General features: G+C 46.6%; 1 protein-coding gene across 1 annotated transcript in view; it reads left to right on the forward strand.

Moving 5' to 3' along the window:
- Positions 1 to 22329, forward strand: part of arhgef17 (Rho guanine nucleotide exchange factor (GEF) 17) — a 504936-nt gene that overhangs the window by 269657 nt on the left and 212950 nt on the right. Inside the window, exon 2 of the mRNA XM_085999453.1 lies at positions 5621 to 5698. Within this exon, the coding sequence (XP_085855579.1) occupies positions 5621 to 5698 (78 nt within the window). The remainder of the gene's footprint in view (positions 1 to 5620; positions 5699 to 22329) is intronic.

Raw genomic sequence — 22329 nt, forward strand, 5'->3', positions numbered from 1 at the left:
ATCAATCTAGTGAACCTTCGTTGCACCGCCTCCAAGGCAAGTATATCCTTCCTTAGATAAGGAGACCAGAACTGTGCACAGTACTCCAGGTGTGGTCTCACCAAGGCCCTGTACTATTGTAGCAAGACTTCCTTATTACTCTTATACTCCAACCCCCTTGCAATAAAGGCCAACATACCATTTGTCTTCCTTATTACTTGTACCTGCATGCTAATTTTCCTCTGTTTCTTGCATGAGGACACCCAAATCTCTCTGAACACCAACATTTAAAAGTTTCTCACCATTTAAAAAATATTCTGTTTTTCTATTCTTCCTACCAAAGTGAATGACCTCACATTCCTCTATATTATACTCCATCTGCCACTTTACTGCCCACTCACTTAGTCTATCTATACCCCTTTACAGACTCTTTGTGTTCTCCTCACAGCTTACTGTCCCACCTAGCTTTGTATCATCAGCAAACTTGGATACATGACACTCGATCCCTTCATCTAGGTCATTAATATAGATTGTAAATAGCTGAGGCCCCAGCACTGATCTTTGCGGTACCCCACTAGTTACAGCCTGCCAACCCATTTATCCCTACTCTCTGTTTTCTGTCTGTTAACTAATCCTCTATCCATGCTACTAAATTACCCCCAACCCCACGAGCCCTTATCTTGTGTAATAACTTTTTATGTGGCACCTTATCGAATGTCTTTTGGAAATCCATACATACTACATCCTCTGGTTCCCCTTTATCTACCCTACTAGTTACATCCTCAAAAAACTCTAATAAATTTGTCAAACCCAATTTCCCTTTCATAAAACCATGTTGACACTACCTAATCATGTTATCATTTTCTAAGTGCCCTGATATCACTTCCTTAACATGGATTCCAGCATTTTCCCAACAACTGATGTCAGGCTAACTGGCCTGTAATTCCCTGTTTTTTCTCTCCTTCCTTTCTTGAATAGCGGTGTTACATTTGCGACCTTCCAATCCGCTGCGACCATTCTAGAATCTAGGGAATTTTTGAAGATGAAAACCAATGCATCCACTACCTCTTCAGCCACCTCTTTTAGAACCCTAGGATGTAGGCTGTCAGGTCCAGGGGATTTGTTGGCTTTTAGTCCCATTAGTGTCTCTCGTACTATTTCTCTACTTATATTAATTATGTTAAGCTCCCCACCCTCATTAGACCCTTGGTTCCCCACCATTTTTGGTATGCTTTTTGTGTCTTCTACCGTGAAGACCGATACAAAATATTTGTTTAACGTTTCTGCCATTTCCTTATTCCCCATAATAATTTCTCCTGTCTCAGCCTCTAAGGGACCAATGTTTACTTTTGCTATTCTCTTTCTTTTTACATACTTGTAGAAGCTCTTACAATCTATTTTTATATTTCTTGCTAGTTTTCTCTCATTCTATTTTTTCCCTTTTTATCAATTTTTTTGGTCATCCTTTGGTCATCCTTTGCTCTGGCTTACTGGGAAAAATGCACTACCTCATGTGTAACCCTGTGGTACCAACCGCCCTTTGGTGCCAACCAGCCTCTAGCACCAACCACCCTCTGGTACCAACCAGCCTCTAGTACCAGCCACCCTCTAGTACCAGCCACCCTCTGATACCTCACTTAAATTCTATCGTTCATATATGAGTGCAAATGTGACCTTTTTTTGGGGGGGGGGGGTGGAAATCACAGCCAAATCTGATGCTGCCCTCACTTAACCTGCACACTTCCAGTAGGGGGGAGGGTCACAGGGCAGCAGCTAGTAATGACAGCCCCAGCTGATTTTGCCCCAACTTAGGGCAAGGACACTGAGGTCAAATGTCTCTACTGCCACTCTAGTTGGCATCAGCTAAGTTAGCACAGCTGACCATTGAACTATGGAGCTCCTCAGTCTGTACTGTCCCAGTTACACATTAGGCAGTGCATCTTTCCCAGTAAGCCATCAATTTGGGACTGTTGCACTTTACAATAATAGCCTGAACTGACTCAGTTATAGAAATTAATGTGAACAAAACATCTGTAAAATAAAACTGCTACATAATTTGGAAAGCTGCAAAAGGGTTAATAAAACAGATTTCAAATCCAGCCTTGTAGCCTGAACTCCTAATCTGTTCAACGAGGCTTAAGTTTCTCGGTCAGCAGTTAAATACTGATAAACACAAAACCCATTTGCCACGATACTGTAATCCTGGATCAGGATTTCCATGGCCCTCATTTAAAGAGGGACCAATTGGTTCTGCCAGTTGATTACTTTTGTAACTGTATATTGTGTTAGTTATTAAAATCATTATTCAAATATTTGGAGCTGGGACTTTGTTTATTGTAACGTCAGCAAGTTGCTGCACTAGATGCTCGATACAGCAAAACAGGAAGTGCTCCAAATGAGACCCAGCTTGTTCAGATTATATTTTTCAGCCATTCCTGATGTATGTCACCCATTTCATAAATTGTATTGCCTGTGCTCAATTATTGTAGAGTTGTTGACACACGTGTTTTTTAAAAATATATACCTCGTCCCAAATGGATGTGGAGTTAATGACATCCGCCATGAGCATCCTTTTAGAATGAATTTGTGGCCTATTCCTGGTGTCCAATTCCAGTCCAGTTGGCAGCCTTTTTCTTCACTCTGACCCAGTTGACACATGCAAAAAAGTTTGTGAAAATAGAATCTGGGAGGGGGGGTGCGGGCAGGGGAGCGAAATGCAACTTGTTGTCTCCGGAGAAGTAATATTCTCTCATCCCAGAGTACTCAACATTCAGAATATTTAATCCTTAATATTTTCAATACATAGCCTATTATACCAAATGTTGACAGTGCTGATTCCTGGAGTAGTTAACATTTGCAATACTCAGCCCATAGTCATAGTCACAGTACTTATCTCTGATGTACGGAGCATTTACAGTACGTCTCCCAAAATAACCAGCATACACAATTTCTGCCCAGATCAGTGCACTGGAGGTTAATGGAGACTGATGTATGAAAGGGTGGGTGAGCCTTCATTGTTCAGGCATGCTGTTATGTCGGGTGGTTTGTTTGGTATTAGAGACAGCTGCAAGATGAATTGTTCATTATTTAATTTTTGAGGTTGAATCAAATTGTTGATTGGTTTCGACATATACAGCACAGTGCCTTTCCCAGCGACATTCTGCGTGATGTTCCCATCAGATGTTCCCCTGGCGGAGCAGGCTCGAGGGGCCGAATGGCCTACTCCTGCTCCTATCTTCTATGTTTCTGTCGCAAGGTGTCTTCCTCAGATTGATTTTATCCCAAAGGCTGTCTCATTTGCCTTCCTGTCAATTGGTGCTGACAGTGCAATGAAGGATTCCAACCCCAAAAAGGAAAAAAATACTAGCAGTTCATTTAATTCATAATCGTTTTGCATATTAGACATAGAATAACAACTGGCTCAGGGGTTGTTGGAAGGTTCGAGCACCTGCTCTGGTTTCAGGTGAGTTTTCAAATCCCATTCTAATGGTTTACCATGTCAACTCTCTGGCAACCGTCTGGGGCTGTTTGGGAATTACTGGCATGATCCTGGAACAATCGGCATGCATTTCATCATTTTACTTCAATTAAAAAAAAAACACAAACAGCTTTTCAGGAAGATGTTTAAATGGATTGTGAGTTTAACTGATGGCATTGAGTATTCAGTATTCTGAACACTGAAATCCTCAATAGTTCCTGCATTCCATGGAAGCAAACCCTTGCTGGAGCCATGTAGGTGCCATGGTGTCTCTAGAAAGGCTATCACTTTGGAAGCAGTTGGAATGGTTTCAAGGTGGGGAGTGGGCAGGGAAGTGGCTTTGAGCCCAAGATCAGCCATGATCTTATTGAATGGCGGAGCAGGCTCGAGGGGCCAAGTGGCCTATTCCTGCTCCTGTTTCTTATGTTTCGGTGGTAGCCTGTCCTTTCTCTGCACAGATTGTTATTATTTGTTCTCAGGATGTGGCCGACACTGGCATGGCTGCATTTATTGCCATTCCCTAGTTGCCCTGAGGGCGTTGAGGGTCGGCCACATTGACGTGGGACTGGAGTGTTGCGCTGCTGTCTTAGCTTCACCATTGGGCAGCTCTATCTGTGAGCTGTAGAGAAGCTTGGCCCCTGAGAAACTCTACCTTGTGGAGCCAAAGACACATTTTCAGCCAGAACTGAGCTTGGATTCAGTTGGACTAATTGAGGATAAGGCAAAATGTATCAGCTTTAAGTGGGGGCTGTATTGTCTTGTGAAGCAATCTTGAAAAACTAGTCGCATTGGTAAGCACAGGTGTACAGGATAATGTCTGTGCATGAGGACATTACTGCATCTTATGTGGGTACTGCAAATACACTTGAAAATGAAAACCAAACAATTGGTTAGAGTTCAAAGTGAAACAGTTAAAACTGCTAGTTGGACAATCCTTGGTTGGGCAATATAAGAACATAAGAATTAAGAGCAGGAGTAGGCCATACGACCCCTCGAGCCTGCTCCGCCATTCAATAAGATCATGGCTGATTTTCGACCTCAACTCCACTTTTCTGCATGATCCCCATGTCCCTTGATTCCCCCAGAGTCCAAAAATCTATCTAACTCAGCCTTGAATATACTCAACAACTGAGCATCTACAGCCCTCTGGGGTAGAGAATGCCAAAGATTCACAACCCTCTGAGTGAAGAAATTCCTCCTCATCTCCGTCTTAAATGGCCTACCCCTTATCCAGAGCCTATGCCCCCTAGTTCTGGACACTCCAGCCAGGGGGAAGCAACCTCCCAGCATCTACCCTGTCAATCCCCCTCAGAATCCTATATGTTTCAATGAGATCCCCTCTCATTCTTCTAAACTCCAGAGAGCATATGGCAGCAAATTGGTGTAGATTATTTCTGGCTGTTCTCCAGGATTAGTATAATTCCATATAATGGGATTGATCAGGAAACAATATGGTGCAGATGGAATCTATGGTGGGATCAGGTTTGTGTTTGACTGGAGTTAGATGAAACAACACACCCTTGTGTAGGCTCATAGGTTATGACCAAGCAGATCACAAAAGTTCATTTTCACATCCATGTTTCTCTTATTGCACACAGATTTCAATTTACTGTTCGATTAAGATGAGGGATCGGGGTTTCTTCCAGTGTCGCGGTTGGCAAATTCGCTGCCAGTTGTGGTACTGAGCCATAGAGATGAGGCATGTTCCAGGTTCGATCCCCAGTCTGTCTGAGTTGGAGGATCTCAACCTAAGCAGCAATAGAAGCCAAAAATTAGCCTTTGCATTGAGTAATCAGACAAGTTTCCTATTCCTGATTGCTATCCAGTAACCCCTGTTGAAAAGAGCATTTTGTGTGACTGGTATAGGATCATGCTTGGCTGTGATGCCCCTACAGTCAAATAGCCTGCGTTACCCACGTAGAATGGCCACTTGGACCAAGTACTGGAGGGCAGATAGTCCCCATGGAACCCTATATCAAGGCGTGAGCCACCACACAGGAGAGATGGGGAGGGAATTAAAGAAAAAGTAAACCGTACTTAAAGAATGAAAAGAAAAGAGGGTAACAATGGCAAAATGAAGTGAAGCCAGAGTAATTGCTACTGTCTTGCTTTGCTGTTCAGTGATGCCGTTCCTCATGGTGTTTCCTTTCTCCCCTCATGCAGGATATGAGAAAACATGTGATGATGACCCTGCTGGACGCGGAACAGTCGTACGTGGAGTCCCTCCGAACGCTCATACAGGTATCCGTGTGTTTGTTTAGCTGGAATGAGGTGGATGACATTGTGGGCATGCCTTGGGTGACGTTGAACGTGTGATCAGCTCAGCTGCCATCCTGAGCTCCTTGAGCTGGGTGGGCGGGAGCTTTCTCAAAAGTGAGCAGAGGAAAGAAACAGAGGCCCCGTTTACCTTTGCCACTCTCTGACACTTCCTCGCACAGCTGGCTTGAGAGTTAGCGGCAGGGGCATGACAAAAGCAGCTCATGTACCCACTTCTCTTGGTTGTCGAAGTGGCACATGGGGCAGGTGGCAGAAACAATGAAAGAAATGGGTCGAAACATGGTTATCTTTTGAAGTCTACAGTGCAACAAGAACATCAACTTGCATTTATATAGCGCCTTTGACATAACACGATGTCCCAAGGCGCTTCACAAGAGCGTTATGAATCAATATTTGACATCAAGCCACAGAAGGAGATATCAGGACAGATGACCAAAAGCTTGGTCAAAGAGGTAGGTTTTAAGGAGCGTCTTAAAGGAGGAGAGAGAGGTGGAGAAGTGAAGAGGTTTAGAGAAGAAATTCCAGAGCTTAGGGCCAAAGCAGCTGAAAGCACTGCCGCCAGCGGTGGAGCGATTAAAATCAGGGATGCGCAAGATGCCAGAATTGGAGGAGCGCAGAGATCTCGAATGGTTGTAGGGCTGGAGGAGGTTACAGAGATGGGGAGGGGCGAGCCATGGAGACATTTGAAAACATGGATGGGAATTTTAAAATTGAGGCGTTGCCGGACTGGTAGGTCAGCAAGCACAGGGCGGGTGAATGGGAGGTAAGATACGGGCAACAGAGTTTTGGGTGAGCTCAAGTTTTTGTAGGGTGGAAGATGGGAGGCCGGCCAGCCAGGAGAGAGTTGGAATAGTCCAGTCTAGAGGTAACAAAGGCATGGATGAGGGTTTCAGGAGCAGATGAGCTGAGGCAAGGGCGGAGTTGGACGATGTTATGTAGGTGGAAATAGGCAGTCTTGGAGAACAGTTTGGCTCAGCTTCAGACAGCGGCCAGGGATGGAAACGATGGACAGGGAATGGAGTTTGTTGCTGGGACCAAAGACAATGGCTTCAATCTTCCCGATATTTAGTTGGAGGAAATTTCTGCTTATCCAATACTGGGTGTCGGACAAGCAATGTCACAAATCAGAGACAGTGAAAGGGTCGAGAGAGGTGGTGATGAGGTAGAGCTGAATGTCGTCAGTGTACATGTGGAACCTGGCGTGTTTTTGGATATCGCCGAGGGGCAGCATGTAGATGAGAAATAGGAACTAAGGATAGATCCTTGGGGGACTCCAGAGGTACTGTTGCGGGACTGGGAAGAGAACCCATTGCAGGTGATTCTCTGGCTACGATTCGATAGATAAGAATGGAATCAGGCAAAGACAGTTCCACCCAGCTGGACGACAGAGGAGAGGCATTGGAGGAGGATGGTGTGGTCAACTGTGTTGAAGGCTGCAGATAGGTCTAAGAAGGATGAGGAGGGATGGCTTACCACAGTCACATAGAATGACTTTGGTAAGGACTGCTTCAGTACTGTGGCGGGGACAGAAACCTAATTGGAGGAAATCAAACATGGACTTGCGAGAAAGATGGGCATGGATTTGGAAAGCGACAACACGTTCAAGCCCTTTGGAGAGGAAAGGGAGGTTGGAGATGGGCTGGTAGTTTGCAAAGACAGAGGGTCATCTTTCAAAGTCTACAGTAGACATTAATGAGCAGCAGTCACTGCATGTATTGAACAGGCTTGTTTTTTGTGCGTGGTTTTTTAAGCTGATTACTGTATTACAGTGAAACTGACTCATGCAAGAATTTGTACCCGGTTTAGCTTCCCCATGACCCTCACTGTGGGAATGACTGAACTGGGAACTGTGAAAGGAAGTCCACCAGTTCGTGACAGGCTACTCTTTAACCAATTCTGATACCAGAACTGAGAGGTTATATCTATCAGGAAAGACTGAATAGGTTGTGCCTCTTTCCTCTAGAAAAGAGAATTATGAAAGATTTTGAGAGCGTAGATGTAGAGAAGATGTTTCCACTTGTGGGGGTGTCCAAAACTAGGGGGCATAACTAGAGGTCATAAATATAAGATAGTCACTGATAAATCCAATAAGGAATTCAGAAGAAACTTCTTTACCCAGAGAGTGGTTAGAATGTGGAACTCGCTACCACAGGGAGTAGTTGAGGCAAATAGCATAGATGCATTTAAGAACATAAGAAACAGGAGCAGGAGGCCAATCGGCCCCACAAGCCTGCTCCGCCATTCAATAAGACCATCGCTGATCCAATCTTGGCCTCAACACCACTTCCCCGCTCTCCCCCCGTACCCCTTGACTCCCTTGTAGTTCAAATGTCTGTCTATCTCCGCCTCAAATATATTCAATGACCCAGCCTCCACAGCTCTCTGGGGTAGAGAATTCCAAAGGTTCACGACCCTCTGAGAGAAGAAATTCCTCCTCATCTCCATCTTAAATGGGCGACCCCTTATTCTGTAACTATGCCCCCTAGTTCTAGATACCCCCACTAGGGGAAACATCCTCTCCGCATCCACCCTGTCAGTCCCCCTCAGAATCTTATATGTTTCAATAAGATCACCTCTCATTCTTCTAAGCTCCAATGAGTATAGGCCCAACCTGCTCAACCTTTCGTCATATGTCAACCCCTTCATCCCAGGAATCAACCTCGTGAACCTTCTCTGCACTGCCTCCAATGCAAGTACAGGGTATATCCTTCCTTAAATATGGAGACCAAAACTGTACGCAGTACTCCAGGTGCGGTCTCATCAGCGCCCTGTAAAGTTGCATCAAAACTCCCCTATTTTTATACTCCATACCCCTTGCAATAAAGGCCAACATTCCATTAGCCTTCCTAATTACTTGCTGTACCTGCAAGGGGAAGCTTAATAAGTACATGAGGGAGAAAGGAATAGAACGATCCGCTGATAGGATTGGATGAAGTAGGGAGGGATGAGGCTCATGTGGAGCATAAACTCCTGCATAGACCACTTCAGCCGAATGGCCTGTTTCTATGTAATTCAACTCAGAATATGATTCAATTCCATTTTACTGAAACTAACAATCTGGTTCTAAAATCTCTGACACAAAATTGCTTTGGCAAGAACAATTTACTTTGATGAGAAGTTGGTGTTTGGCACAACTTATCGACATTACAGCACGCTGCGCTGTTGGGTTCATGCCTGCCCATTGTTAGCAAACCATGTTTAGCAATTTAGTCAGGAGGGGGTGTAGAGTGGACACCAGGAGATTCTGCACAGGTGGTGACAGGAAATTGGCATTCATGTCACCTCATAGTGGGCATCTCCAACGCGCTATTGTTAAGGCCTGACGCTAGCTTGCTTGCTTGGCCCTTCGGCTGGAGAATAGTGTGGAGAGACATAAAGGAGGACAAAAAACAAATTTTAAAATAGAGTTGAAGGAATAAGTACAATTTAAATAATGCTAATATGGAGTTGGGCAGCACAGTAGTTACAGCGTCAGAGCACTGGTCTCTTAGCTAAGCTTTCCACTGGGGCAGGCAAATTTGTGTGATACGCCGTCAATAACTCAAAGACAAGGATTCAACTGAAGGCTTTTAATCACTAAGAACATTGCAGCATTACAGGTCTTCCCACATCGGGTTCGTCTGGTAGGAATGACTCATACAGTTCTTGAGACCTTTATATGGCAAAAGACAGGGGCGTAGCCAATACACACAATAGGAACAAAAGGGGGCGGTTCACACAATACAAGCAGGTAAAACACATGGGCTGATGAAGGCATATATTTCATCACATTCACCCCTTCTACAGATTTCGTCTGTCCGGGGGTGTGATAGTCCTTCCTGAACGTCGCAACAGTACCTCGGGTTCCGACTGGGAGTCCATGGTGCCCTCCTGGGCATACCCATGTGCTGGGGGTGTTGCCGGTACTTCTGGGGGTGGTGAGGATACCTCTGGGGACGGTGGAGGTTCTTCTGGGGGTGGTGGTGATGGGTCGTCGTCGTCGCTTCCTGCCGAGGCGAGGTCCTTTATGGACACGGTGTCTTCACGCCTGTCGGCGTGCTTGACGTACGCGTACTGTGGGTTTGCGTGGAGTAGGTGTACTACCTCCACGAGGGGATCCGTTTTGTGGCCCCTCACATGCTTCCGTAACAGGACTGTCCCTGGGGTGGAGAGCCACGAGGGTAGGGATACTCCTGAGGTTGATTTGCGGGGAAAAACAAACATCTTCTCGTGAGGAGTGGCGTTAGTAGCAGTACACAGTAGCGACCTTATCGAGTGGAGTACGTCTGGGAGGACCTCCTGCCAGCGGGAGGTGGGGAGGCCTTTAGACCTTAGTGCTAAGGTGACCGCCTTCCACACTGTCGCGTTCTCCCTCTCCACTTGCCCATTACCCCGGGGGTTATAACTAGCGGTCCGACTCATGGCTATCCCCTTCGACAGCAGGTATTGGCGCAGTTCATCGCTCATGAACGACGCCCCCCTGTCAGTGTGGATGTAGTTAGGCATGCCGAATGTGCAAAACAGGTTGCCGAGGCACTTGATGACCGTGGCACTGGTCATATCTGGGCAGGGGTAGGCGAATGGGAAGCGGGAGTACTCGTCCACAATGTTGAGAAAGTACACGTTGCGGTCGGTGGAGGGGAGTGGTCCCTTGAAATCTAAGCTCAGGCGCTCGAATGGCCATGTAGCTTTGATCAGGTGGGCTCGGTCGGGCCTGAAAAAACGGGGCTTGCATTCCGCACAGGTGCGGCAGTCCCTGGTCATAGACCGGACCTCCTCGATGGAATAGGGCAGGTTACGGGATTTTATAAAGTGGAATAGCCGGGTGACCCCCGGGTGGCAGAGGCCATTGTGGAGGCCCTGTAGCCTGTCCCCCTGGATGCTGGCACACATCCCTCGTGATAGGGCGTCGGGGGATTCGTTGAGGGCCCCCGGCCTATATATTATGTCGTACTCAAACGTGGAGAGTTCGATCCGCCACCTGAGAATTTTGTCGTTCTTGATCTTCCCCCTCTGTTTGTTGTTAAACATGAAGGCTACCGACCGCTGGTCGGTAAGCAGGGTGAAGCGTTTGCCGGCTAGGTAGTGCCTCCAGTGCCGCACTGCCTCCACTATGGCCTGGGCCTCCTTCTCTACCGAGGAGTGCCTGATCTCGGGCCCTTGGAGGGTTCTTGAGAAAAAGGCTACGGGCCGCCCATCCTGGCTGAGGGTGGCTGCTAAAGCGAAGTCGGACGCATTGCTTTCGACCTGGAAAGGGATGTTTTCGTCCACTGCCCGCAGCGCGGCCTTCTCAATGTCATGTTTAATGCTGTTGAAGGCGGCGTGGGCCTCGGCCGTGAGCGGGAAGGACGTTGATTTCAGGAGGGGACGGGCCTTGTCGGAATAATTGGGGACCCATTGGGCGTAATAGGAGAAGAACCCCAGGCACCTTTTCAGGGCCTTGGGAGTGTTTGGTAGGGCTAGCTCCCGTAGGGGGCGCAATCGGTCGGGGTCCGGACCAATTTCCCCGTTTTCCACCACGCAGCCCAGGATACAGAGGCGCGTGGTGCTAAAGACACACTTATCCTCGTTGTAGGTGAGATTGAGTCTGAGGGCGGTTTTCAGAAATCTCGCGAGGTTCGAGTCGTGGTCTTGCTGGTCGTGGCCGCAGATGGTGACGTTGTCTAGGTATGGGTAGGTGGCTGTTAACTGGTTCTCATCGACCATGCGGTCCATCTCCCGCTGGAAGACCGAGACCCCGTTCGTTACCCCAAAGGGGACTCTGAGGAAGTGGTAGAGACGTCCGTTCGCCTCGAAGGCGGTGTATGGACGGTCCTCCGGCCTAATGGGGAGCTGGTGGTATGCCGATTTTAGGTCGATGGTGGAAAACACCCGGTATTGCGCGATTTGGTTAACCATATCCGCTATGTGGGGCAGAGGGTAGGCGTCTAGCTGGGTGTATAGATTAACCGTCTGGCTATAATCTATCACCATCCGCTTCTTTTCGCTACCCTTAACTACTACTACCTGGGCGCGCCACGGGCTGGTACTGCATTCGATGATACCCTCCCGCTTGAGCCTTTCCACTTCCGACGCAATGAACCGTCTATCCTCCCAGCTGTACCGCCTACTCTTGGTCGCTATGGGTCGACAGTTGGGTGCGAGGTTGGCGAACAGAGAGGGCGGCTTGACCTTCAGGGTAGCCAGACCGCACACTGTGAGGGGCGGCTGGGACCCACCATAGGTAAGCGTGATACTTTGGTGGTGGCACTGGAAGTCCAGACCCAAGATCACGCTCACACAGAGATCTGGCATTATCAATAGTTTAAAATCTCTGTAATCATTGCCTTTTACCGACAACATAACCGCACAGAAACCTGTAATTTTTGAGGTATGAGTCTTATCGGCCATGGCGATTTTGCCCTGTCTGGGGACTATCGTTAGTGAAAGTCGTTTTACCAGGCTAGGATGAATAAAGCTTTCGGTGCTCCCGCAGTCAATCAAGCATTTAACCTTGTTCCCGTTTACCTCTATGTCCATCATCGATTTAGACAACGGATGCGGCCTGGATTGATCCACTGTGATCGAGGCCACCAGTGGGTCCTGGAGGTCCGTGTAGTCGGGGCAAGATGGTGGACTCCATGAGGGTGGACAAGATGGCTTCCAAGATGGCCGCTCCCACGGCGCGCACGCGGCGGTGGTGGAGTTGGAGGCGGGGTTCCCTCTGCAGACTTTGCTGAAATGTCCTTTCTTCCCGCATTTAAAACAGGTGGTGCCCTTCGCTGGGCACAGATGCCTGGAGTGTTTGTCCTGGCCGCAGAAGTAGCATTTCGGGCCCCGATGCATCGCGGCAGTAGTGGGGCTCCTGGGTGGAGGCTGGGGCTCCGATGGTGCTGGGCTGGCCTGAGACCTGGGAGGTGAAGATGGCTTCCAAGATGGCGGCCCCCACGGCGCGCACGAGGCGGAGTGGGCCGCGTGGCCTGGGGAACAGGATTCAGAGTTCTTCTGGGCCATATCCAGCGATCGCGCTATATCTATAGCCTGTTTTAAGTCCAGTCCCTCCTTTTCAAACAGTTTCTGCCGAATGTAATTTGAACTGAGGCCCGCAATAAAGGAGTCTCGAATTAGCTCCTCCGTGTACATGATGGCAGACACGGCCTTACAGTTACAGTCTCTGCCCAGTACTTTTAGGCTTAGTATAAAGTCCTCTAGTGACTCACCATGCCGCTGCGTGCGAGTAGTCAGAAGATGCCTGGCGTACACCTCGTTTATTGGCCGCACGTAGTGGGCCTTCAGAATGGTGCAGGCATCCCCGTAGCTGGTGGCATCTTGGATGAGAGGGGAGACCCGATGGCTCACCCAGTTTCGCAGGATTCCCAGTTTCATGTCTCCGGTAGCGGTTGCGGCTGCTATGGCGGTGGATGAGTTTGCAATGAAAAATTCGAAGCATCGGAACCAGTGTCCGAACTGTGTGGCTGCGTCTGAGGCATGGGGGTCCAGATCCAAGCGCTCTGGTTTCAGGAGTCGATCCATCTTGGTGTTTTAGTGATTAAAATTGATACGCCGTCAATAACTCAAAGACAAGGATTCAACTGAAGGCTTTTAATCACTAAGAACATTGCAGCATTACAGGTCTTCCCACATCGGGTTCGTCTGGTAGGAATGACTCATACAGTTCTTGAGACCTTCATATGGCAAAAGACAGGGGCATAGCCAATACACACAATAGGAACAAAAGGGGGCGGTTCACACAATACAAGCAGGTAAAACACATGGGCTGATGAAGGCATATATTTCATCACATTGTGTATCTTGGCATCTGATCATTTCAGTCTCGTCAGTCTTGGCTGGTGAGAGAGGTAGATGGACCACTGGTCAGGGTCGGTTCCTCCACCTGCACCTCTTGCTGGGTTGCCCAAGGAGTGACACTGATGAGTTGTGGTGTAAGGGGACACCAGTCTGGTTATTTGGTGAAGACTATGAGCTTAACTATCTAGCTTCTATCTGCCTACCCATCTTTAAATGTTTAAATCCTTTAACTCCTCATTGTAAAGCCAAGTAATATAGCTTGAGTAGTCTGACGTATGCCAGGTACCTGACTGACACATTCATTAATCATTCTATCTCCTGCATTTCAGTGTGGCAGAACTGCAACCCTCTCTATATGCCTTCTGTCTCCAGGGGAGCTGACACTATTTAAAAGCTCCCAGAAATCACTGTATTTCTGCACTCAGGCATGATATGGGCCAATTAGATCATCCCTTCTTTGACTGACAGCACCTAAATGGTTTATAATCATCAGGCCTGTTCTGATAAAATCAGCCAAACACACAAAAAAAAAAGGGTTTAGATCTAATGTCTTTCCTTGGTTTCCGGGGCCTCATTAATAATCGCTTCAGGTTCAGCACCTACCTGCAGAGCTGAGGAAGCTGGCCATCATTCACATTGAGGTCTCTGTCTTGTGGAGAGGACCCTGGTATGTGAACCGTGATACCAGTGCCTGTTTAATAACACCGAACATTAATCACTTTATGATGAAGCGCCCTGTGAGAGGATAGACTGTACTGGGGACCGCACCTCCGGAGGGATATATTGGCTTTGGAGCGGGTGCAGTGCAGATTCACCAGAATGATACCAGGGCTAAAAGGGTCAAATTATGAGGGCAGGGTGCATAGACTAGGCTTGTATTCCCTTGAATTTAGAAGATTAAGGCGTGATCTAAAGCAACAACAACAACAACATGTATTTATATAGCGCCTTTAACGTAGTAAGACGTCCCAAGGCGCTTCACATGAGTATTATAAGACAAAGAAAAATATGATTAAAGGATAGGGTAGATAAAGAGAAACTATTTCCTCTGATGGGGGCGGGGAGAGTCCAGAACAAGGGGGGCATAACCTTAAAATTAGAGCTAGGCCGTTCAGGGTTGATGTCAGAAAGAGTAGTGGAAATCTGGAGCTCTATCCTGCAAAAGCTGTTGAGGCTGGGGGTCAATTGAAAATTTCAAAACTGAGCTTGATAGAGTTTTGTTGGGTAAGTGTATTAAGGGTTATGGAACCAAGGCGGGTAAATGGAGTTAAGATACAGGTCAGCCATGATCTCATTGAATGGCGGAAGAGGCTCGAGGGGCTAAATGGCCTACTCCTGTTCCTATGTTCCTATGACAGTAACTTAAACTGCACCTTAAAATCAACCCTAAAGGTACGTGGATTTAAAATGTGAACGACTTTTAAAATGGGGAAAAAAATCAAGCCCCCTGGATGGATTAGTGGGTAAAGTCACTGTATGGATATGTACAAATACACACCAACATATCAATAGTCATATATACTGTCAAACATAGCTTATAATTTCCTTGCGTTGTTTGATGTAGCCCTGAGGCGAATCACATTATAAGACTGTTGTGCTATTTGAATGCTATTTGAATGAAACATGAAATCATGAGGTCTACATTGCATTTGAGTAAATGATCAATTTGATTGAGGTTTACATGGAGAGGCGACAGTTAACTTTTACTCTTGTATCTAATTGTTGCTGTCACTGTTTGAGCTGCTGCAATCACTCCCTGACTGTTAAGTAACTGGCTTGGACCAGTTCAGCTTTTGCTAAAAGCTCTTTGCAGTATTCCCCATTTAGTTGTTTTTTTTTTGAAGTACTAATTCCTTCCATTTTCTCCCAGTCCCCTTGGGCTTTGCTGCTTGAATGATCTGATCCCAGATAATCCATTAGTTCTTCTCTGAACTAGCTGTTAGAAATATTCTTCATCCTCCTTTCCTTGATATAAAAGGAATTCTCTTCAACCCCTCTCTCCCCCTCCTCCCATTCAATTTTGGAATTCGCTGCGTGGGATTGTTGGGTTAAACCCCGATGCCCTCCAGTATGTAGATTGGATTTCAAGTCTAATGACTTTCAGGGGCTCGGGGAGATATTTCAGTGAGTTTCCACAGAGCCTTCACAGACATTTAGCAGTCATTGGTGTGATTGTGTTTTCCAAATTGCTTTTCTGTTATTGCCAATACTATATAATCGGCCCCATGAGCATAAAAGTTCAGCCATGATTTTATTGAATAGCAGAGCAGGCTCAAGGGACCGTTAGGCCTACTCCTGCTCCTATTTCTTATGCTCCTATGATGAAAATGGGAGAGATCCCAGAACCTCAACGTATTAGAGGACCACTTGCACTAGAAGCAGTTGCTTAGCATAAAAGGCACGTGAGAGATAGCAAAAAACTGCAAAGTGCTGAGAAAGACCTATAAGAAAACATGGTGAGGCCTGTGGGAGATACTAACAGAATGGAAAACCGATGCCAGATGGAGGCCTGACACGATGCACAAGGGGGAAAAATTGTGGAAATGAGTTCCAAAAGGCTTTTGTTAAAGTGCCACATGAAAAACGATTAATTAAACTCAAAGCTGTAGAAATTCAGAGTAAACTCTGAGAATGAATAAGAAACTGGCTAAAGGGTAGGAGTGTCACTGTGGGAGGAAATACTGAATGGGGTAGCGTGGGGCTTGGTGCTGGGACCACTGCTGCTTCTAATGTACATCAGTGACCTGGATTCAGAAACTCAAGGCAAAGTGGTCAAGTTTGTAGATGATATTACACTAGACGGGACAGTGGAACTGGAGGAGGTAGCCTAGAAATTACAGAGTGAATTGGATAAAGTATATAAATGGGATGAACAATGGCAGATGTGAAGTGTTACACAGAGGAAGGAAAAATAGAAGAATACTTCATGAAGAGCATTGAAATAGCTAAGGATGAACCTAGAAGTCTTAGTAGATTTGACACTGAACATATCCAACCACTGCAGCTCATCAATCAACAAAGCCAATAAGATGCTGAACTCCAGTGGAACTGGAGAAAGGTGTTCAAACTAGTTAAAGGTCATTTTAGTGGAATAAACTTCCAGTTAAAGCAATGGAGGCTAAAACCCTGGAATTATTTAAGAAACAATTAGAAGCTACAATCATCAAAGTGGTGGAGTGGGTTACATAACCAAAGTGGAGTGACGTGGGCAGCAAGACAAGGGGTGCACCCCACGGTTGTTTAGGTATTGCTTATGTTTTGCTTACTTGTGCCAGCAGGAAGAGACACTGAGCTGCTTTCCCAAATTACAGAATGAAAACTTAAAGTGTGATTTATATAGTCTTCCTGACAAAGACCTGGGACCCATTGCCTGCCAACCTCGCTAGCCTTGGCACTGGCCTCTCTGCATTGGCCATAGGAAGGTGCATAATAGCAGCCCGAGTTAACCCGGTAATTGATTTTCCCTCATGTTGTATGGAGAAATGACTGACCTCCACTCACTCCTGCTCTCTAACTGGCCAGTCAATTTCGGAAACTCCTATGGAGGTAATTGTTAACTAACCCACCCGGCGAGAAACTGACAGGATCAGATTGACCACCTGTTTTAGACTCCACCCAATTATACTTTCCATTGAAGTCAATGAAAGTAAAATTCAGTGGGATGTAAACTGGGTGCCAAGCAGATTAGGTTAAAATCACGCCCATTATGTGGTAAATCATTGCGCACAAATCAATGACCTACCAATTCATCCTGTTAACCAGGCTACTGTCCTTCCTCATATACAGACCTGATCTAGTATAAGCAAAATCCTGCCAGTGTCTTGATAAATGCAAGTTACATCAGTTTTTCCATTTTTGCTCCTTACTCTGTGCTCAGTTAGCTGATCTTAGCAAGAGCAGTGGTGTGGACACTCCAATTAGCTTCAGTGTCCCAGACTATAGAGGGGAAAGATCAGCCAGGGTTCCCTTTCATGATAACTATCGAGTGACCTCTGCTGAAAAAATGCGCATGTGCGGACATTTAGTAAGGGCAGGAACAGACAGCTGTGATACCCACCCAGCACTCATTGTCTAGACCAACACATGACGGAAGACCACTTTGGCGTGGTAACGGAGGTTCTCAGGTCTCTATGGAGCCATGCTCCATTATTCTCGTCCGCTTCCCCCAAAGTGAATGGACTGTGGTGAAAACTTTTCTTGCAATGTTGAGAACCGGTGTAGTATTGAATGGCAATATGAATTAATGCAGGTATACAAGACTGAGGATCAAATGAGAACCAGACCCAACAAAGGCTCCTGCCGATTTCCTCTTTACTCAACTGTTATCTCGTGTTCATGTACTGATGTACTGTACTGCTTTCCTCCAGTTACATTGCATTTAGTCCATTAAGAGAAAAGAAAATGCTAACTTTCCTTTCATTGAGCATGCAGAGTATTTCATTATCTTCTGGCAAGGTATCCTCACTTATAGTTGTTTGTAGCAGCTGGTTGTATTGGGCCCATTTAGCTGTTTTCCCTTCTCTTGAGTGCCTATTCTGCAAGTACAACAACCTTTTATGTGCGTAGGTAGCACGCAAATTAGCCCCTAATTAGAACATCCTGTTTGAGTTCTAATTGTGTGCATACCATTGGAGGGGGGAGGAAGCATTATTATCTGATTATGACCTACTTTGTTTTCGTGAGTACTTATAAAAGGACGTTGTACATAATATGAAATTATAACTATGCAAATTACATCAATGTTCAGCACATATTACAAATGAGATGAACATGACTAAGTATATAAGGAAGAGTTGTATTTTTTCATGCTAAGATATACAGGCACACACAATGTAGAAACAACAGCATATTTCAGAAGCAAGGAAGGCCTCATGACCTCCTCGTGACTTTATCATCACAAGCAAAGTTGCAGAGGTCTTACTCAGGAGTTGTGTGTGCATTAGACAGAATATCTGAGAGTTCTCCATTCTCCACACTGTCTTTATACTCTACCTGTGCCCACTTTGCCAATAAAAACTTCCATTTAGACCATTTGGTTGTAATTAATTTAATAAAGAACATGGGGAATGAGGAAATGGCAGAGAAATTAAATAAATACTTTGTTTCTGTCTGCACGGAGGAAGACACAAAAAACCTCCCAGAAATACGAGAAAACCAAGGGTGTGGCGAGAATGAGGAACTTAAAGAAATTATTAGTAACAAAACAGTACTAGCAAAATTAATGGGGCTAAAAGTCGATAAATCCCAAGGACCGGATGACCTAGGGTTTTAAAAGAGGTGGCCATTGGGATAGTGGACGCATTGGTTGTCATCTTCCAAAATTCTATAGATTCTGGAATGGTTCCTGCAGATTGGAGGATAGCAAATGTAACCCCACTATTTAAGAAAGGAGGGAGAGAGAAAATAGGGAACTACAGACCTGTTAGCCTCACATCAGTAGTTGGGAAAATGCTGGAATCTATTATAAAGGATGCAATAACTGGGCACTTAGAAACTAATAGTAAGATTGGGCGGAGTCAACATGGATTTATTAAAGTGAAATCCTGTTTGACAAACCTATTGGAGTTCTTTGAGGATGTAACTAGTGGAGTAGACAAAGGGGGGAACTGGTAGTTGTGGTGTATCTGGATTTTCAGATAGGGTCTCACACAAGAGGTTGGTGAACAAAATTAGGGCACATGAAATTGGGGGTAATATACTAGCATGGATTGAGAATTGGTTAACAGACAGAAAACAAAGAATAGGGATAAACGGATGTTTTTCAGGATGGCAGGTTGTGACTAGTGGGGTACCGCAAGGCTCGGTGCTTGGGCCCCAGCTATTCACAATCTATATCAATGATTTGGATGAGGGGACTAAATGTAACATTTCCAAATTTGCTGATGACACAAAGCTAGGTGGCAGTGTCAGTTGCGAAGAGGATGTGAAGAGGCTTCAAGGGGATCTCGACAGGCTCAGTGAGTGGGCGAGAACATGGCAGATGGATTATAGTGTGGATAAATGTGAAGTTATCCACTTTGGTAGAAAAAACAGAAAGGCAGAGTATTTCCTAAATGGTGAAAGATTGGGGAATGCAGATGCTCAAAGGGACCTGGGTGTCCTTGTACATGAGTCACTGAAAGTGAATGTGCAGGTGCAGCAAGCCATTAGGAAGGCAAATGTTATGCTGGCCTTCATTACAAGAGGATTTGAGTACAGGAGTAAAGAAGTCTTACTCCAATTATATAAGGCCTTGGTGAGACCACACCTGGAGTACTGTGTACAATTTTGGTCTCCTTACCTAAGGAAGGATATACTTGCCATAGAGGGAGTGCAACGAAGGTTCACGAGATTGATTCCTGGGATGACGGGACTGTCGTATGAGAAGAGATTGAGTAAACTAGGCCTGTATTCTCTTGAATTCAGAAGAATGAGAGGGGATCTCATTGAAGCATACAAAATTATTACAGGGCTTGATAGGGTGGATGCTGGGAGAATGTTTCCCTTGACTGGGGAGTCTAGAACCAGGGGCCACAGCCTCAGGATAAAAGGTAGGCCATTCAGGACTGAGATGAGAAGAAATGTCTTCACACAGAGGGTGGTGAATCTTTGGAATTCTCTACCCCAGAGGGCTGTGGAGGCTCAGTCATTGGGTATATTCAAAACAGAAGTTGATAGATTTCTGACCAGTAGGGCATCAAGGGATATGGGCGATAAGGCCGGTGAATGGAATTGAGGCAGAAGATCAGCCATGATCTCATTGAATGTTGGAGCAGGCTCGAAGGGCTGAATGGCCTACTCCTGCTCCTATTTCTTATGTTCTTATGTTCACCTTATATAGCATCTTATCACATCCTCAGGATATCCCAAAGCACTTCACATCCTATTAATTACCTTTGAAGTGTTAGTGCGGCAGCCAATTTGTTCACAACAAAGTCCTACACTCAACGAATGACAAAAATTATCACTTTTTGCTGTTGTTGGTTGAAGGATGAAATGTGGCCAGAATACTGGAAGAACTCCCCTGCTCCTCTTCATATAGCACCATGGGATCTTTTACATCCAACTGAATAGACAGACAGGGCCTCGATATAATGTCTCATCTGAAAGATGGCACCTCTGGCAATGCAGCACTTCCTCAATACTGTACTTAAGTGTCAGCCTAGGTTATGTGTTTAAGTCCTGGAGTGGAGCTTGGACCCACGACTGTCTGATTCAGAGAGTTTTTTTTTAATTCACTTATGGGACCTCACTAGACTTTAAGGCTAGTAGGGCGGCCTTCCAAACTGTTGCATTCTCTCTTTCCACCTGTCCGTTCCCCCGGGGGTTGTAACTGGTGGTCCTGCTTGTGGCTATACCCCTAGCGAGCAGGTACTGGCGGAGTTCGTCGCTCATAAACGATGAGCCCCGGTCGCTATGGATATAGCTGGGGAAACCAAACAGGGTGAAGAGGCTGTTCAGACATTTAATGACCGTGGCACTGGTCATGTCCGGGCAGGGGATAGCGAACGGGAAACGGGAGTACTCGTCAATGATGTTGAGGAAGTACACATTGCGGTCGGAGGAGGGGGGAGGCCCTTTAAAATCGACGCTCAGGCGTTCGAAAGGGCGAGTGGCTTTTATCAGGTGGGCTCTGTCTGGTCTATAAAAGTGCGGTTTGCACTCAGCGCAGACTTGGCAGTTCTTGGTCATGGTCCTGACCTCCTCAATGGAGTAAGGCAGGTTGCGGGCCTTGATGAAGTGGAAGAACCTGGTGACCCCCGGGTGGCAGAGGTCATTGTGGAGGGCCCTCAGCCTATCGATCTGCGCGCTGGCGCAGGTGCCACGCGATAGGGCATCTGGGGGTTCATTGAGCTTCCCAGGCCGGTACAAGATCTCGTAATTGTAGGTGGAAAGTTCGATTCTCCACCTCAAGATCTTGTCATTTTTGATTTTGCCCCTCTGCTTGTTGTTGAACATAAAAGCAACTGAACGCTGGTCAGTGAGCAGGGTAAATCGTTTTCCGGCCAGGTAGTGCCTCCAATGACGCACAGCCTCCACAATAGCCTGGGCCTCCTTCTCGACCGCGGAATGTCTGGTCTCCGGGCCCTGGAGGGTTCGTGAGAAGAATGCCACAGGTCTCCCCGCCTGATTAAGGGTGGTGGCCAGAGCGAAGTCGGACGCATCGCTTTCCACCTGGAAGGGGATGGATTCGTCCACTGCGTGCATGGTGGCTTTGGCAATGTCCTCCTTGATACGGTGGAAGGCCGAGCGGGCCTCTGCCATCAGGGGAAAAGAGGTGGATTTGATCAGCGGACGGGCTTTGTCTGCATAGTAGGGGACCCACTGGGCGTAGTAGGAAAAAAACCCTAGGCACCTCTTCAGAGCTTTTAGGCAGTGGGGCAGTGGGAGTTCCATAAGGGGACGCATCCGGTCCGGGTCGGGACCGATGACCCCGTGTTCCACAACACAGCCAAGGATGGCGAGGCGGTCTGTGCGGAATATGCACTTCTCCTTGTTATATGTCAGGTTCAGGAGTTGGGCGGTGCGGAGGAATTTCTCGAGGTTTGCGTCATGGTCCTGCAAGCCATGGCCGCAGATGGTCACATTGTCTAGGTAAGGGAAAGTGGCCTGCAGCGCGTTTTGATCGACCATCCGGTCCATCTCCCTTTGGAAGACGGAGACCCCGTTGGTAACGCCAAAGGGAACCCTAAGGAAGTGATAGAGGCGGCCGTTTGCCTCAAAAGCAGTATACTGGCGGTCTTCGGGGCGGATGGGGAGCTGGTGGTACGCTGATTTCAGGTCAATGGTCGAAAAGACGCGGTACTGCGCGATCTGGTTGACCATGTCAGCTATGCGGGGGAGTGGGT

The sequence above is a fragment of the Somniosus microcephalus genome, chromosome 10 (assembly GCF_052327205.1).
Source record: "Somniosus microcephalus isolate GS21.2 chromosome 10, FLI_Smic_1.0, whole genome shotgun sequence".
NCBI lineage: Eukaryota > Metazoa > Chordata > Chondrichthyes > Squaliformes > Somniosidae > Somniosus > Somniosus microcephalus.